The 17,224-nt window shown below is 51.8% G+C and overlaps 1 protein-coding gene across 1 annotated transcript in view; it reads right to left on the bottom strand.

Annotated features, from left to right (window-relative positions):
• Positions 1–15,996, bottom strand: part of HS3ST4 (heparan sulfate-glucosamine 3-sulfotransferase 4) — a 424,092-nt gene extending 408,096 nt beyond the window's left edge. The window contains exons 1-2 of the mRNA XM_017342535.3: positions 15,815–15,996; positions 14,019–15,178 (exon numbers count right to left, since the gene is read on the bottom strand). Of these exons, the coding sequence (XP_017198024.3) occupies positions 14,019–15,178; positions 15,815–15,901 (1,247 nt within the window). The 5' untranslated portion in view covers positions 15,902–15,996. The remainder of the gene's footprint in view (positions 1–14,018; positions 15,179–15,814) is intronic.
• Between the last annotated feature and the right edge of the window lie 1,228 nt (positions 15,997–17,224).

Here is a 17,224-nt window from a genome sequence, read left to right on the forward strand (position 1 = left end):
ACAGTCAAATACATACATTAGAAAAATCTGCACTAATGCAATGCTCTCAGACACTGTGCAAAAAAGGGTTCTCTCTGCTTCTTCCTAAAAATGCTAATTCTGCTTCAAAACGCTTGGGATAGAACCTGAGATTCTGCCTTTCTATGAAGCTGCTTGGGGACTGGTGAGGCAAAGAGCTGGGAAGCACCAGGGCCTGAACAATCTCCGGGAGCACAGCAGCCACCCAACTCCTACCCCGAGTGTAGACCAGCTACAGTATGCAAGTTTACACTGTGCACCTGAACTTGGTTTTTATCATGTTTGCCCTCTGTGTAGCTGGCAGCCATGGGGCACTGCCGGCTACATGCTTTGATGTCAACTTTCATTACACAGGAGAGAAATAACGTCTACACTGCTTAAACCGCTACTGCCATTACCATCCACGAACAGTGGATGCTATACCAGAAAGAGAAAAAAAAAAAAAAAACTTAGAAATAAGATGGTGACTGCAGGAGATACCACAGTAGAGTACATGAGTTTATCACCACGGTTTTAACAAGTGAGCAAAAGCTCAGTGGCTTAAAACCATACAAGCATGACCTTACAGTTCTGCTTGGCCAGGGTCTGCAGTGGGTCTCCACGGGCTAAAATCAGGGTCGGCACTGTAGCTCAGCAGGTTAGGCAGTATGCAGCCTGTGATGCCAGCATCCAATGAGCACCAGTTCAAGTCCCAGATGCTCCACTTCCGGTCCAGCCCTCTGCTAATGCACCTGGCAAAGCAACAGAGGACGGTCCACATGCTTTAGCCCCTGCCATCCATGTGGGATCCAGATGGAAGTTCCAATCTCCTGGTTTCAGCCTGGACCAGCTCCAGCTATTGCAGCCATTTGAGCAGTGAACCAGCGGATCAAAAATATATCTTCCTCTCACCCCAACTCTGACTTGCAAATAAATAAATAAATCTTTTTTAAAAAAAAATGGGCTAAAACCAAAGTGTTGACTTGGCTATATCCCTTCTGGAGGTACTGGGGAAGAACCCATTTCCTTAAGTGAATGGAGTCTCTCTCATGCCAACTTCCCTCTGGTTTTCTCTCTCTACCCCTCTCTTACACTTACCTGGTTCCTGGATAATACTGCGTCCATCCCAAAAATCCAGGACAATCTCCCGTTTTAAAGCCAAGGATGTAGTAATCTTATTTCCACCCACACCATAATTCCCCTTTGCCCCATAAGCGAATAGATTCATCACAGGGTCCAGGATTCCAAGGAGGTCCCTATTCTGCCTTTCACAGGGGCTAGAAAGCTCATTAGGCAGGCAACTAGAAAGTGGGAAACACAGCCAGGGGTGTACAGGAAAAAGAGATGAGTGGTCGGTCAGTGAAGAACGAAAGAAGAGACTCTTCTGGTCATTTCCAAAGCCTATCAACTCAACTGCAGGACAGTCCTGTGAAGCAAACGTTCCTCATAGCATTTCGTGTTGTTTGAGTGCAACCAGCGGTGCATCGGCAGTCAGAAGGCAGCAGGTGCGCTGTCTGAGCTCATCCGGGCATTTTCCAGATCTTTACACAGTCTGGGGCTCAGAACATTTGATATCCACGCTATCTAACAGTTCCTGTAAATTAAACCTCTTAATCTAACTTTATGATAAGAGTGTTTGTCCTGTAGTTCAGATACTCCCTGGAGTGCAACTTTCCAGAAAACCAATTACGCGAGGGAATTCATGAAAACGTGCATAGATTAATAAAAACCAACACAGGTAGAACAAGGCAGATCCCCACACATAATCATTATCCTACCCTTATAAAAATCCCCCGAGGGGTAGTAAAGAGATTGTTATTCCCATTGTAGAGATGAGAAAGCAAAGGCTGGAAGGCAAATGCTGGTCTGTGAAAACAAAGCAAGATCGACTCGGAGTTCGGATGCATATCCTTTTCAAGAACCACATCACTCCAAGGACTCAAAGTGCCCTACCACACAGGAGCCTGGGTAGCTGGACTCAAATATTTCCTCAACCCAACAGTCCAACCCCCAGCAGAAGCTTTCGGCTGGCGGCAGAGGGAAAGGTGTACCTACACCGAAGTCGGTAACACGAATGGAACGCCGGGCCCCTGGGTAATTATTGGATTATTAACTGGCAATTATGTCATGTTGATAATGCACTCAGAGAAACATAATGCAAACCACTCTTGCAGCATAAATGGTCTAGCAGGAAAAATCCACACACTCTTCTTCTCCTAAAACTGGCTGCCCCAGCAGCAGAAGCCAAGAGCTGAAGAGCTATCCTCGTGGAAAGACACCTGGCGGGTACCAGCTTGCTGTGCGACCTTGGGAACGCCACTCGCCCTTCCAGAGCCACATCCTCTCCATCTGTACCACTGGGAAAGGAAAGTAGCTCCCGGACGAGGCCACCGTGAGGGAGCAGCAAGACGGTGCTGTGTGCCGCAGGAACCTTTTGGGGAGACTGTTCCACCCACAGAACTCCTTGGAGTGGATTTCTCTTACTGGCAACCAAAATAGTCTAGCAAAAAATAGTAAGTGAAAGAGCCTGGAACAATTCTTCGCCAGAGATCCCAAAAATGGGAGTGTTCTTTCTTTTCAGGAGTCCAGAATCTGCATGTCGAAGGATCGCCTTCCATTCATTACTTCCCTGATTCATAATCGATGATCAGTCGACCATTACATATTGAGTCCCTTAGGCACTGTTCTGGGCACCAGCGAGTGACAAAATGGACAGGATCCCTGCTTCCATGTGGCTTTGCTTTCTGGCAAAGGGAGATAAATATTTAGGACTTTGGAGAGTATCGTACAAATGTGCTGAATAAAATCAGATGGCACATAAGCACAGAAGTACAAGAGGGTCTTTAACTTGGGGAGTCAGAAAAAATCTTTCCGAGGGGCTGAAATGCGAGCCAACACTCAAAGGCCAGATCAAGAGACACTTATATGTTAGAGGTCTGAGGACAAAGCATTCGAGAAAGAGGGAACAGGGACTAACGGGCCCTACAGTGGGATCAAACTTGGCATGGTCCCAGATGGGAAAGAAAGCGACTTCCTGGGTGCTGTGTTAGGATAGAAGCCCAGGTGAGTCTGTCCTTGTGGGCGCAGCCAGTCTGAGCAAACACCTAACTTACTCTCAGAATGCTGCAAGACAGCAGCTCCTGTGGAAAAGACCTTGCAGACAAACCAAAAGAAAAGGTGTGTGCCTGGGGCCACACACCTGGACTTGGATCCCAACTGCATGTTCTGAGCCGATGGCTTAACTGCCCCGTGCCTCAGTTTCCCCTGCGGTAATGCATGGGTAAGAATGGTGCTGCCCGGGAGGTGCTTGCCAGGACTGAATGAATTCACCCTTGGGGCAGAGCCTGGCACTCGAGTACCAGGTGTGTGTCTACACCACACCTGCTGCTGTTATCCCTTCAGTCACCAATCTCCACCTCCCTGTCCCATCCCAAGATAACCATCCTTTGTCCTGGCTTTGTGCCTTATAACATGAGTGTATCTACGTTGACTAATTGATACCAATTCAGCTGTTCATCCATACCTTTAAAAAAAAAAAGATTTATTTATGTATTTGAAAGAGTTACAAAGAGACAGGTAGAGCAAGATCTTCTAACCCCTGGTTCAGCCCCCCAGATGGCTGCAACAGCCAGAGCTGAGCCAGGCAGAAGCCAGGCGCCCAGGAGCTTCATCTGAATCTCCCACATGGCTGACAGGGGCCCAGGCACTCGGGCCATCTTCTGCTGCTTTTCCCGGGCCACTACCACTGTTGGAAGGCGAGCAGCCAGGACATGAACCAGTGCCCAAATGGGATGCCAATGTCCCTGGCGGCAGCTTTACCTATATGCCACAATGCCAGGCCTTCATCACAACTTAATCATCCACACCTAACGGTGGTCCTACCACCCTGAATGCAGAGGATTAGATAACCAGTGTGCCCCCTCCGCCTCCCCGCTGAGACCCCCTCCCCGGAGAAGGACCCATAACACCGCTTAGGACTCTGGGCAGTAAGAGCTGTCTCACCCTCCTTTCCTCTGTCCAGTAAAATCAGGAAATAAGGACATCCCACATCGAAAGTGCAACATTTTGGTCATGCTCACATCAACAATGTTTTTCAACCACTCTCTAACACAGCTGACCTCAATTTAGGCAGTAAAGCATTAAACAAACAAACAGTGAGGAGGGAGACAAGGGAGGGGGTGAGAGGAAAAGTGAGGGAGGCAGGCAAAGGAAAAAGGAAGGAGAAAGCAGGAGAAGAATGAAATGCTGTCCTTGAGAAGGGGTCTCTTCACTCACTCCTGCCTTCCTTGGGGTCCCCCGGTCCAGCTTTATAATTTTGTGTTTACGAATTCCTTGCAATTTTTGGCTAAATTTATTCAGAGTTATTTTCTCTCTTTGGCCAGCTCTACAAACAGAATATTTTCTCCTATTAGGTTTCAAAATGATTGGCATAATAGACAAGAAAACTTTAGATTCTGCACAGTCATTTCTCCACTGGCCACCTCCACGAATTCCATTATGGTTTCTAAGAGGCCCAGGGGGGTATTGGTTATCTTGGGTTCTCCAAAGTGTTGACACTGCTTACAAATAGTGATCACTCTACCCTCTTCTTTCTTCTTTTGCTCATCTAATTGCATTTTCTAATAATTCCTTTTTATCGAGACTTATTTGTTTAGTATTTGAAAGGCAGAGGAGCAAAGTGAGAGGGGGAGAGATCCTCCATCTCATGGTTCACTCTCCAAATACCCGCAGCAGCCAGGGTTAGGCCAGGGGAAAGACAGAAGCCAGAAACTCCATCTGGGTCTCCCCATGTGGATGACAAGAAGCCAAGTACTTGAGCCATCATCCACTATGTCCCAAGCATTAACAGGGAGGTGGCTTGGAAGTGCAGAGCAGCCAGGACCCAAACCCTCACCCAAACCCGCACCAGCCACATGATGGCTTTCAAAAATATTTATTTTAGGGGATAGCATTGTAGCCTAGCAGGTAAAGCTGCTGCCTGTGATGTCAGCATCCCATAGGAACACCAGTTTGAGTCCCTGCTGCTCCACTTCCGATCCAGTTCCCTGCTAATGCACTTGGAAAAGCAGCTTAATATGGCCCAAGTGCTTGGGCCCCTGCACCCATGTGGGAGACCCAGGAGAAGCTCTGAGCTCCAAGCTCCTGGCTTCAGCCTGGCCTAGCCCTAGCCATTGTGGATATTGGGGAGTGAGCCAGTGGATGGGAAACCTCTCTTTCTGTCTCTCCCTCTCTCTCTCTCTCTCTCTCTGCAACTCTGCCTTTCAAATAAATAAAATAAACCTTTAAATGTTTTATTTATTTATTTATTTGAAAAGCAGAGAAACGGGGGGCAAGGGAAGACAGAGAAAGAGATAGATGTCTTCCATCTGCTGTTTCACTCCCTAAATCATTGCAACAGCCAGGTTTGGGCCAAGCCAAAACCAGGAGCCAGAAACTCCAGCCTGGCCTCTCACATGGATGGCAGCACCCCCAAGTACTTGGACCATTTTCTGCTGCCTTCACAGGGCCATTAGCAGGAAGCTGGATCAAAAGTGAAGCATCTGGGACTCAGAACCAGTGCTCTGATTTTTGGGATGCCTGTTTCCCAAGCATCCCAAGCTTAACCCACTACACCACAACACCTGCCTCTACATTTTCTGATAATGGTTGAACAATGGTTAATAATGGAGATAATAATGGCAGTATGATCTTATTCTGGATTCCATGGGAACACTTGCAGGGTCACACCACTAAACATGAGACTGGCTTCCAGGATGATCCCAGGTTATGGTTCTAAAAATCAGGAATATTTATCTTCATCAGATATGTATTTTTTAAAGATGTATTTATTTATTTGAAAGTCAGAGTTACACAGAGAGAGAAGGAGAGGCAGAGAGAGAGGTCTTCCATCTGATGGTTCACTCCCCAGATGGCCGCAGCAGCCAGAGCTGTGCCGATCTGAAGCCAGGAGCCAGGAGCTTCTTCCAGGTCTCCCACACAGGCGCAGCGGTCCAAGAACTTGGGCCTTCTTCCACTGCTTTCCCAGGTCACAGCAGAGAGTTAGATCGGAAGTGCAGCAGCCAGGCCTTGAACCAGCACCCATATGGGATGTCGGCACCACAGGTGGAAGTTTTACCTGCTATGTTACAGTGCCAGCCCCTATCAGATATATTTTTACAATGTACAAAATAAGTTGCCAGATTGCCCTCAACTGCCAATGTTACCAGAAAATCACATTACTGAATTTTTCCAAGATTAAACCATACTTCCACGCTTGGAATAAATTCCACTTGGTCAAGGCTTATACTACCTTACAATATTATCACCTACGTGTTCATTTCCCCTACTCTATGAGCTATTTCAGATTTTCAGCTATGACTGGTTCATGTCTGAGCCCAACACACACACACAGCACACAGTTGATGAGTGGATAAATGAGTGACTGAATAATAAATACACTGAATCTCCCCAAACTAATCCTTTGTACTTTTTTATTTTTATTTATTTATTTGGACAGGTAGAGTTAGACAGTGAGAGAGAGAGACAGAAGAAAGGTCTTCCTTCCATTGGTTCACTCCCCAAGTGTCCGCTATGACCAGTGCTGCACCAATCCGAAGTCAGGAGCCAGGTGCTTCCTCCTGGTCTCCCATGCAGGTGCAGGGGCCCAAGCACTTGGGCCATCCTCCACTGCCTTCCCAGGCCACAGCAGAGAGCTGGACTGGAAGAGGAGCAGCTGGGACTAGAACCCGGTACCCATATGGGATGCTGGTGCCGCAGGCGGAGGATTAACCAAGTGAGCCACGGTGCTGGCCCCTGTTTGTACTTCTTTCCAGTTCAAATACTGGACTAGAGAGCTCATGTGCCTGTCTTGAAGAGGATTTTTATACAGTTAATGGACATCTGATTTAACCGCCCCCCCCTATTTTCCAGCAATAGAACCCTTGACCCCTATCTCTCCATGGAGGAACTATCCCCTTAGGTTGCAAAGAGGTTACCCCTGCTTCTCTGCTCCCACCACAAGCCCAAACCAAATGGTTACCTGCATCACCCAGACCTGATTAGAGCACTGCTCAGTTGTTTTAGGAGTGGGGAGATGGGGGGGAGATGGGGGGGGGTCTCATGACCCAACCTGGGCCAAGGACTTCTCCAGGAATTTCCCACAGAAGTTCTTGAGGGGAAAAAAATCTTTTCCAAAAGACTTGGTAAACATCAAAGACATCTGTCTCGAGGTGCTACCTGTCATCTTGCCTACAATGCAGTGAGACAGCCTATCTGAGAATAAAGAAAGGCAGAGACAAACATGGCAAAGAGGTCAAAGAGACGGAGACCCCATGTCCCTCTGAGAGCCCCTGGAGCCAGATTTTCCTGAAGCTGTGGTGGCTCCCACACTTCTCAACTGCGTAAGCCAACAGCTTACATTCTTTTGTCTGTTCAGTCCATCTCTGTCATTTGCAGTCAAAAGCTATTGCTGATTTCATGTGTTGCTTTGTAAACACACTTGGTATATTCTTAAAGGTTTAGCATTTTTTTCTTCGAGGCAGGCAATCCTAACTAGTGAGCATAAAAAACACAAAATCAACTGCCTGCTTTTAATTAAGGGCAAGATAGTCGGAAAGGCTGCCTTAGTGAATTATAATTTCAGATTGAAATTCCCAGGACAGTTATGGAGGAGCTTGTTAAACCGCAGAAGCCAATGAAATCAAGAGAGAACCCTAAGAGGGCGGTGGTTCAGTCAGTTCCAGGGATGTCATCCATTATGTAAGACCTAAGCCTTTAAAACTTTCCAACGCACAACTCCAGCAATCTTTCATTCACCCAAAGTCGTGAGGCCCCCTTTCCTGACTTGATTTAAAAGTTTAAGAATGTCCCGTTATGATTTACAAAAAATAAAATATAAAACCAGTCATGCACAGTGGCTGCAGAACTTGGGGGTGGGAAGCAGCCAAATCACAGACAGGGAGTTTTGCAGCGTCTTTGTAAAGCCATCCTGTGTTCTCAAATGCTTTCGGATCTGCAGAGAAAGCGAAGGCAAGCATGTCCTGTGGACCCACTCGGGTCGGGAGGCGTCAGCTCCCACCACAGGTGCAGGGCTGTGCCAGCATCCAAGCCACAGTCTGCCCACCTCCCCACCTGCTCCCCAGGTGCAGAATTCGGGCTGCAGCTCCCCCCCGATTCAGGCTTCTCCTGCAGCCACAACACATACCACATGCTGGAATCCAGCTTTGATTATTCCCCGGAGAGCTATGGAAGAGCTAGTTCAGGGCTTAAAATCCCTCATTCACACATAATCTTGAAATAAAAGACTATATTCAAATGAAAAATACATTATAGCTTCCTCTCTGGGGCCTACAGGAGCAATAGGCAGGGGAAAAGGAAAACGCTGACGGGAAATGAGGGTGAAAGGCAGGGAGAAAGGGAAACCAGGAAAGAGAGGGAAGACGGAGACAGAGACATTTACTAGGTCCTGAAAACTCCCGGGTAAGCTCCTTGAAATGCCATCCCATTTCATCTTCACGTAATCCTACACAAGTGAAGGATGCTGAGCCCCTTCTGCAGATGGGAAAATGGAGGTTTAGTGACATTAAGTCAGTTGTCCAAAGTCACACAATGAGGATGCAATGGATCCTGGCTCGGAGATACACAGCCTGCTCCAAACCATGCTGCTATGGTCCACTGCTTCCTTCTCAGAAGACTGTTCTAGAATGCCAGCAGCTGAGTGGTCTCTATGGAGCTCATACAGCCTCATCACCTAAGAAGCAAAGATTCACCCAAGTCCAACAGAACTAGCACGTGGCAAAGCCTAGAGCTCACTCTTGCAGCCTCTCAGGTCTCCGTGCACCTGACCAGCTTCTATTTTGAAAGCGCAAGTTATCTAGAAAGATCAAATGCGGGCTCTCCTGATTAATGAGTGACATGCTGAGACTTCCCCCACCTTCATGAGAATATTAACCGAGAGCAAAAGAGAACTGCATGTGTGGATTTTCCTTTCTTGTCTCTGTGTTGCTGTTTACATTCAGCTCCTTTTGTTGCTGCTGTGATGTATCTGAGAGGTATTTCCCCCATGCTGTTGCAAAATCCATATGGGGGAGGGGGGACAAACTAAAATAGCACATGGAAGCCAAAGTCCTGGCCACTGCAAAGGGTACGGGCATGCCAGTGACTCTGCGAAATGAGTTTAAACCAGAGGTCGCAAACCGGTGGCCAGCTGGCTGCGTCCAGCCCACAGATGTGTTTTGTTTGTCCCGCAGTGCTGGGCCACACCACACTTTTAAAGAAACTTAAATTGGCTGCCAATGCTACCAACCAGAAGAACACTGAAATACCAATTCAGGTTCTAGTTGCTCTGCTTCTGATCCAACTCCCTGTGATGCAGCTGGGGAAGCAGAAGACAATTCAAGTACTTCTGCTACCCATGTGGGAGACCCAGATGGAATTCCAGGCTCCTGGTTTCAGCCCAACCCAGCCCTGGCTGTTATGGCCATCTGGGGAGTGAATTAGTGGATCAAAGATCCATTTCTATCTCCCTATCTCTGCCTCTAAAATAAATATATCTTTATTTAAAAACAGAAAAGAAAAAAAGCAAGATCCTCAAGTGATTTGTGCACATTTAAAAGTTTCAAAAATACGGCACTACATAAGCATTGCACAACAGAAATATACTGTGAGTCAGAAGTGTAATTTTAGGAGCCAGCGCTGTGGCGCAGCAGGTAAAGCCTCTGCCTGCAGCGCCGGCATCCCATATGGGTGCTGGTTCGAGTCCCAGCTGCTCCACCTCTGATAGAGCTCTCTACTATGGCCTGGGAGAGCAGTGTAAAATGGCCCAAGTCCTTGGACCCTTGCACCCACGTGGAAGACCCAGATGAAGCTTCTGGCTCCTGGCTTCAGATTGGCACAGCTCTGGCCATTGCGGCCAACTGGGGAGTGAACCAGCGGATGGAAGATCTCTCTCTCTCTCTCTCTCTCTCTCTTTGCCTCTCCTTCTCTCTCTGTGTAGCACTGACTTCCAAATAAATAAATAAATCTTTTTTTTAAAAGAAGTATAATTCTGAATTTTCTAGTAGCCACATTTAGAAGATAAAAGGGGGTGAAATTAATTTTAACAGTATGTTCTGTCTCACTTAGCATGAATATTATAATTTCAATACACAGTTAATATAAAATTGTGAATGGACAAGTCAGCCTTCCGCATGGTTTACACTTACAGTACAGTCTCACAAGTTCAACAGTCACACGAAGTCAGCAGCTCTTAGACCAGCACAAGGAGCTCCGATCACCAATTGCCTCCTTGTTCTTTCTATCCCTTGGTGCGACACATTTTACTCTGTCTTATTTGGCGCGTTTGTCTGCTACTCCCCTCCCCCTCCCCACAATGTCACTTCCAAGGGAGCAGGTGCTTTACCTGTCTTGGTCACCACCTTCCCCCCAGTATCTGAAACAAACAACGCACATTAATACTTTTTAAAATATTCATTGAATGAGAGCAGGCACGGAGGATGTAACCCTTCTCGTTCTTTCTGTATGGCAACGTGGCAGAGGGGAAGAAATCGGCATGCTGGAGTTGGACAGATGCAAGTGCAAAGTCACCCTGAACCAGTCACTGGCCCTCTCGAAGCCACCTGAGAAAGCTGCCACGCAGCTCCCAGCACCATCAGGACACCCAGCGGGACACAGTTCCATACCACGCCAGCCCCCAACAGCAGGCACCCCGTAAACCCAGTGCCTTTCTGATACTTCTTCCCTCTCCCCATTTTCCTGAGTTACTTCTCCCCGAGCCAATGGGACCTGTGTGTGTTGAATGCCAACAGTGAAGACCAAACCACGAAGGATCATAACCCGTCACCCTGGCGCTGAGTGGTTCCCCAGCGACATAGTCACAGTTCCTATGCAGTGTGTGGACCATAGTGTAGCAAACAGCTCAGGTCGTCTCTGTCACCTGGATGAGCTCTGCAGTGGCAGCTGGTTGGCCTGCCCCAAGCTCTCATCCCTCAGAGGAGTCTGCAACCTCTGCCTAGACAGCTTGGAGCAGCTCCTAAGAAAGGTGGTCGGTAGGTCAAGGCTTTGCCCTTTCGGGGGAGGGACAGGAGGGAAGGGGTAGGAGGTCTAATCCACCCCGACTTACTCATCACTGGCCTGTGTCACTCCACCGAGGGAGGTTTGCTTCGCTCTCACACCTCCTAATCCATTAGTCGATTCTGCCCTGAAAATCCGAGGCACATATTCTAATCTCCAATGTGTTTCTACATCACCTTAGATCGACAGCATAGGAGCAAAGCAAAACCCGGATGCAGAGATAACTAGAGTTATACCAAGGAAATCAAACTGCCAGGACTGCTTGGTGGAACACGAGGAGCCCCCAAGCCAGCCAGGTTGACAGCGGTTCCAACTTGCTGAAAACACAAAAACCAGGAATACTTGTGGAATTACTAGGCTGTCCTAGAAGCACCCTTCAAAAAAAAAAAAAAAAATAGTAGGTACACATGGGGGAATCAAAACCTTTAATTAACCTGTACATCTTGAATCAGGCAAATAGATTCCAGGTAGCACAGCCCGTACTGGAAGAAATTATGCCATTCAAATACAGAGTCTATCATTTGAAACATTCAGAGAGGGACCGGGGAAGCAAGTTAGGAGGGGTTTGCCTTACTGGTCTGAGCCAATACTGCTGTTTCCTTTTCCACTTGCAAAAGAAGGGGCCTGAAACAGTGGAACCAATGAAAATCTCACAAATGTCCCCAAAGCACTGCTGCCCCTGATGAGGCTGGGAGCTACCCAAGGACAGTCCCACGTGACTCCTGTGAGTCTCTGGGGCTTCCAGGAGTTTTCTCAGCAGTCCGTTTGGGGTGCCTGAGCCTCTCTCTGGATTGGATGCATGTGAACTAGCAGCACTGCTAATCAGCACCCCAAGCATTACAAGCATCCCCCAGGGGCAAAGGGGCAAGGTGTTGGGGTGCAGGCGGAAGCACAGAGACACCACAGGGTCCTCTTTAGTGAGGACCAAGGGAATCTTGTCCCAGCCACACCTCTTCAGTTGAACAGTTCTAGAGGTAACTACTAAACATCAACACCCAGCCCCAATCCCAGTGCTGGTTGGGTACAGAGGCTGGGAGTAGCAGAAAGCTGGGAAAATACCTCCAGGAGCCATGTTGTGACAGCGAGGTATTTTATATAGCTTCTCTCCCCAGCCTCTGTGTAAAAGAACATAGCCAAAGCCAGCATCTTCTCTTTCATTCAAAAAACCCTCCAGACCCCTCTGTGGGACTCCCTGACTTTACACATCCCACCAAGCACTCCTCAACAATTTCACTTTAAGTCATCTGGATAAAACACCCCCTCTCCTATTTCCAGCTGTCACAAAGCAACCCAAACACATGTTGGAAAGATTTGATCTTTCTGCCTCTCTCAAAGGGCATCTGACACTTTTCGCGACACACAGCTTTAAAATTAGAACTGGAATAAGAAACACAACCGTTACCCACACTGGGGCCAGAGAAGAAACCAGAACATTCTCCACAACCGACAATGAAACAACCGAAGGCTTCGGAGACATCAGAGCCCTTCTTTATTTTGCTGTTGTTGCATTAATCATTCTAACACCTTTTTAATTATAATCGCAAACTGGAAGCCATGGCTTGTGATGTTATAAATACTGATTTTCCAGTTAAATTGGGCATTTGCTGTTTTATGTTTTGATAGGAAGGGGCTGTTTGAAGCCTCCTAAAATATTGCAATTAGTTCTCGCTGTTGAAACAGACAAGACATTAACAGACACATTTGCTGTTTCAGTATAATGTGCTAGAATGTTTATGCCTTAGAGTGCTTTTCTCAAGCTTTTAAAGCATAAGGCGTATTTTTTTTAAGACTGGGAGAAATCAATCACAATACACACATGTATTATATATTTCGGAAGTTATCTGCGAAACTTTCCCAGGCTGCCACTGAGACCTAGAAAACACCACCTTCAACAGGAAGGCCACCTGTCAAGGAAGCAATTGTACCGACCGGCTCTGCAGCGATGCTAGCTAGCATCGCTGCAGCTGACAATGGCTGTGTTTCTGTTTGACAATCGCAATTAATTACCGAAATGCAATCGAGACGGGGCCAGCCATCCAGATCTGTTTTCAAGAAACACAGAACACCACAGCGAGGGAGAGAAAAAGCCAAAGGAGGTTTGCACTGGGGGCATCCCCCGTGGCAGGGCTGTTGTAAATGCGACAGCCAGCAAGAAAGCCGGATTTTTCCATGTGTTTTGCCTGCACTGAACTTTCCAGTCTGCTCCCTTTCTCTCACCACCCGCAGCCCCGGGGGGCGGAAGGGGGCAAGATGAGCATCTCACAGGCAGATGCAAGCTCCCTCCCACCGGCTGCAAAGAAGGGGCTGACTGGAAAAGGCCAGGGCGCAGGGCACAGCACTCCCGGGGCGCCGGCTGCCACTCGGGGCATGGGAGCGCCAGATGCTGCCCCGGCGCGGCGTTCGTCCCGCCAAGGGGGACAGAAAGTTATGCAGGTGGCGGCATCATCCTGTCGTTACTAGAAAGCCAACGCCGGCGTCACCTTTAAAAACTCTGCCAGCCTCAGGGTGCTCCGACCTTAAATATAGAAAATACTCTGCTTCCAGCCATGCTGAGGGCGATTCCGGGGGCAATCCCAAAGCACACCCCATCTCCCGCCGCTGCGTGGAGCCATGCGGTCTCGTTCCTCAACCTCCCCCACGCAAAAGCCTTGCTTAGGACACGCACGGCGGGCGCGAGGGCTGGGGGATTCCCAGGCACGGAGCCGGGCGGGTGAAGCAGGCGCCTCAGTGGGCGGGGGTGCCCGAGGCTGGGCAAGGAAGCAGCTCCGCGCTCCCTCGCCCGGGACCGAAGCCGTCGCGGGAGACAACGCAGCCCGAGCCACTCCGCCAGGGTTCGCCGAGCTCGCGGGGGACCAGGGGCCTCTCTCGGGACGGTGCCTGCGCTTGGAGGGCTCGGGAGGCGGCGGCTTCCCCTCCACGCGCGCTGCGCTCGCCCGCGCGTCCACCCGGTCCCGCCGAGCCCGGGGTCCTACCTGTACCACTCGAGCCCCTTGTCGTAGTTCCTGTCGAAGAAGTGCGGCTCCACGCCCACCGCCCGCACGTCCGGGTGCACTCGGATCGCCTCGAGCAGCGCGCGCGTCCCCCCTTTCTTGACCCCGATGATGAGGGCTTGCGGCAGCTTCTTCTCCCCGTAGTCCGGGGTGCCGGCGGCGCCGCCCCTCTCGCTGCTCCCGTTGGCCGCTCGCCGGCCTGCGAGCTCCTCGTCGGTGGTGCTGGACTCCTGCGCGTCCCTCTCCAGCAGCGCGCTCTGCGCTGTCACCATCTCGCTGGGGGCCAGCGGGGTCCTGAGCCAGGCGTCCCGGGCGCCGCCGCCGCTCGCCAGACCCCAGCCGTCCGCCCCGGGGCCGGCGGGCTGCTCGGGGGGCCCGGGCGGCTCCCCGCGGCTCGCGTTGTCCGGCGGCGGCGGCGCGGGCGGCTGCGAGGGGGCGCCGAGGCGCACGGGGGAGGGCGGCAGCGAGGGTGGCGGCGGGCTCGGCGGGGGCTCGGCGGCGGCGGCGGCGCCCGGCGGCTCCTGCAGCGCCAGGGGGAACTGCAGGGAGCCCGAGCCGCCCAGGAGGCTGTAGCACAGGTAGGTGACAGACAGGGACAAGGTGCACATGAAAAGCAGCTTGCGCGCCGGCGGCCCCTTAGTGGAGGCGCCGGGCGGCGGCGGCGGCGCGGCGAGAGGTGGAGGCGGAGGCGGAGGCGGAGGAGGTGCGGGCCACGGGGCCATCGCGGCTCCCGGCTCGCGGCGGCGGCGGCGGCGGCGGCAGCCCCCGGCGCTGCCCGGACATGGTTTCAGCCGCCGCCCCCGCCGCCGCCGCCGCCGCCGCCACCGCTGCCCAGCCGCCCCGGCTGCATGAAGCGACGCCGCTGCGCCCCCGGCCCTGGCCGCTGTCCCGCTGCGCCTGGGGGGAGCCCGGCCGCATGGCCCCCCCCTCCGCCCCGCTCTGCCCGCCGAGTCCGGGCGGCCCCCACCACCACCCCCCCTCAGCCTCTGGCAAAGGGACCGAGGGGGGCGCGCGGACCCGCCGGCTGCACCTGCTCCGTCTGCAGCGCCCCCGCTTCGCCGGCTCCGCCGCGGCTCCTGCTCCAGCCTCTGCCGCCGCCGCGCGCTGTTGCAGCCCCGAGTTCCTTCCCCGCTGCTAACTTTCTGCCGGGAGAGCGGAGAGGCGCGGAGGGGAGGAGGAGGGGGCCGGGCGCGCGCGCGACGCCGCCGAGGGAAGGGGGCGGGGGGTGCTCCTCGCGCGCGCCGGCGAGGGGGCGCTGGCGCGGGGGCGTGCGCCGGGGCTGGGGCGTCCCCGTCGCCACCCTACAGACCCGCGCGTCTGGCGTGCGTGCCCCCCCGCCCCACCCGGGGCTGAGACGCCAGGTCCGTTAGGTCTTCCGCGACACTTTTAGGGGACCGAGAACCCAACGCCAGGCGCAGGTGCCCGTGCGCGCCCGGGGAGCTGGAGGCTGGCGGGTGGTGATGAGCGCTGGCATCCGCTGGTCCCCTGGGACTCCGAGCAAACTCAGCCCAGCCCTGACTTCGCCCTTCTCTCACCCTGGTAGTCGTTCTGCCTAGGGTCCAGGACGGATTCCTTCTCCACCCCCCAGCTTTCCCAACCCAACTTCCATCTTCCCAGCTACCCATCTTGAGGCTCCTGGTGGGTGGAGCTTTGACACAAACCTCCCGTTTGCGGGTCCCAGAGCTTTTGCACCTGTCCCGTCGCCCGGCGACTGTACTTTCTGCTTCCCGGGAGAAGGCTGCCCCCTCTTGTACACCCTTCACCGCAGGTGAACTCACCTGCGCCCCCGCGGAGGTGAAGGGACGGGGAGGGGAGCGGCGAGGGGCACTGCCCCTGAAGGAGTCCAGGCTTCCCTGGACTGGCATAGCCCGGGACTAACATTGCTCTCCACACTGATCAGCAGACTAGCGGGGTTGCAGCGCTGTCTGCGCACCGCCTCCTGCGGAGATCCCCGCCCCTCACCTCCCCCTCCTAGAAAGAAACAAACAGCCAAAGGATTTGGAAGACTCACAACTGGACTCTGCCTCCTGTTGCCTTTTGCCCGGAGCAGTGAAGGAAGCGGGAAGCTGGAATGGGGGAGAAGGAAGCGCTCCACGGAACACTCTGCTTCCTGGAAACAGGGGCTGGTCCAGTGCGCAGCCCGGCCAGCGTCCCCCTGGGGCGGGCTGGGGTGAGTGCCTCCTGTCCTGCTGGGTGCCTGGCAGGTCCGCCTTCCCCTGGCCGGGCTGGTGTGGCTGGCATCTCTGGCTTTGTTTGATCACATAATAGGAATGGCAGTTGAATGGTAATGTATATAATGTCTAAATATTAACAAGATACCGAGCGCCAAAGAGAGAGAAAAATGTTAATCAAATAAGATGAAGAACACGGACTTTTCCCGGAGTGAACAAAAGCTCACTGCTGCTCTCAGCTGGACACGGGGTTTCCTTCACTACAGCTTTCGTTCAGATAAAGATTATTCCTTTATAATATATTTTTTATGGTACCCTGGAGACTTCTGAAATGCAGAGTCTGGTGTCTTGCAAATCATTCTGTGTAACTAGGGAGGCTTTTCAAGCACCACACAACTGCATTACCGTCATGTTGCTGGGAAGGTGCCAACCGGAGCCCAGAGAAACCCCAGCTCTGCCCAGCCCTGTTTCCGCTCCGATCCCAGCTCAGGAGTCAGCTGGGAAGCAGTGAATAGCTCCACCCTGGAGGCCTCCCTCCCCTTGGGGATGCCCAGCCCATAGCCCAGGTCTTCCCTGCGGTTCATGCCTGGCAGTCAGAAACTTCTCAGTCCGCCCTTTTAGCAATCCGGAGAACCTGCCTGCACTATATCTAGTGCCACTAAAGATGTGCGCTCAAAGATTTGGAAAGGTTTTTGATGAAAATGATATGAAACACTAGCACAGAGATGGCAAACAGAGAGCTGCATATGGCCAAAACAGTGATCGTAAGGAATGTCAACGGGCAGAGCAGGCATTGTGGCACAGGGGGGAAAGCCACCGCCTGTGACGCCGGCATCCCATATGAGTGCCAGTTCGAGTCCCAGCTGCTCTGCTTCTGATCCAGCTCCCTGCTATGGTACCTGAAAAAGCAGTGGAAGATGACGAGTGCTTGGGCCCCTGCCACCCACATGAGAGACCCAAATGGGGTTCCAGCCTTCAAATAAATAAATAAATCTAAACTGGCTACAATCATTTCAC

The sequence above is a fragment of the Oryctolagus cuniculus genome, chromosome 19, assembly GCF_964237555.1.
Source record: "Oryctolagus cuniculus chromosome 19, mOryCun1.1, whole genome shotgun sequence".
Lineage (NCBI taxonomy): Eukaryota > Metazoa > Chordata > Mammalia > Lagomorpha > Leporidae > Oryctolagus > Oryctolagus cuniculus.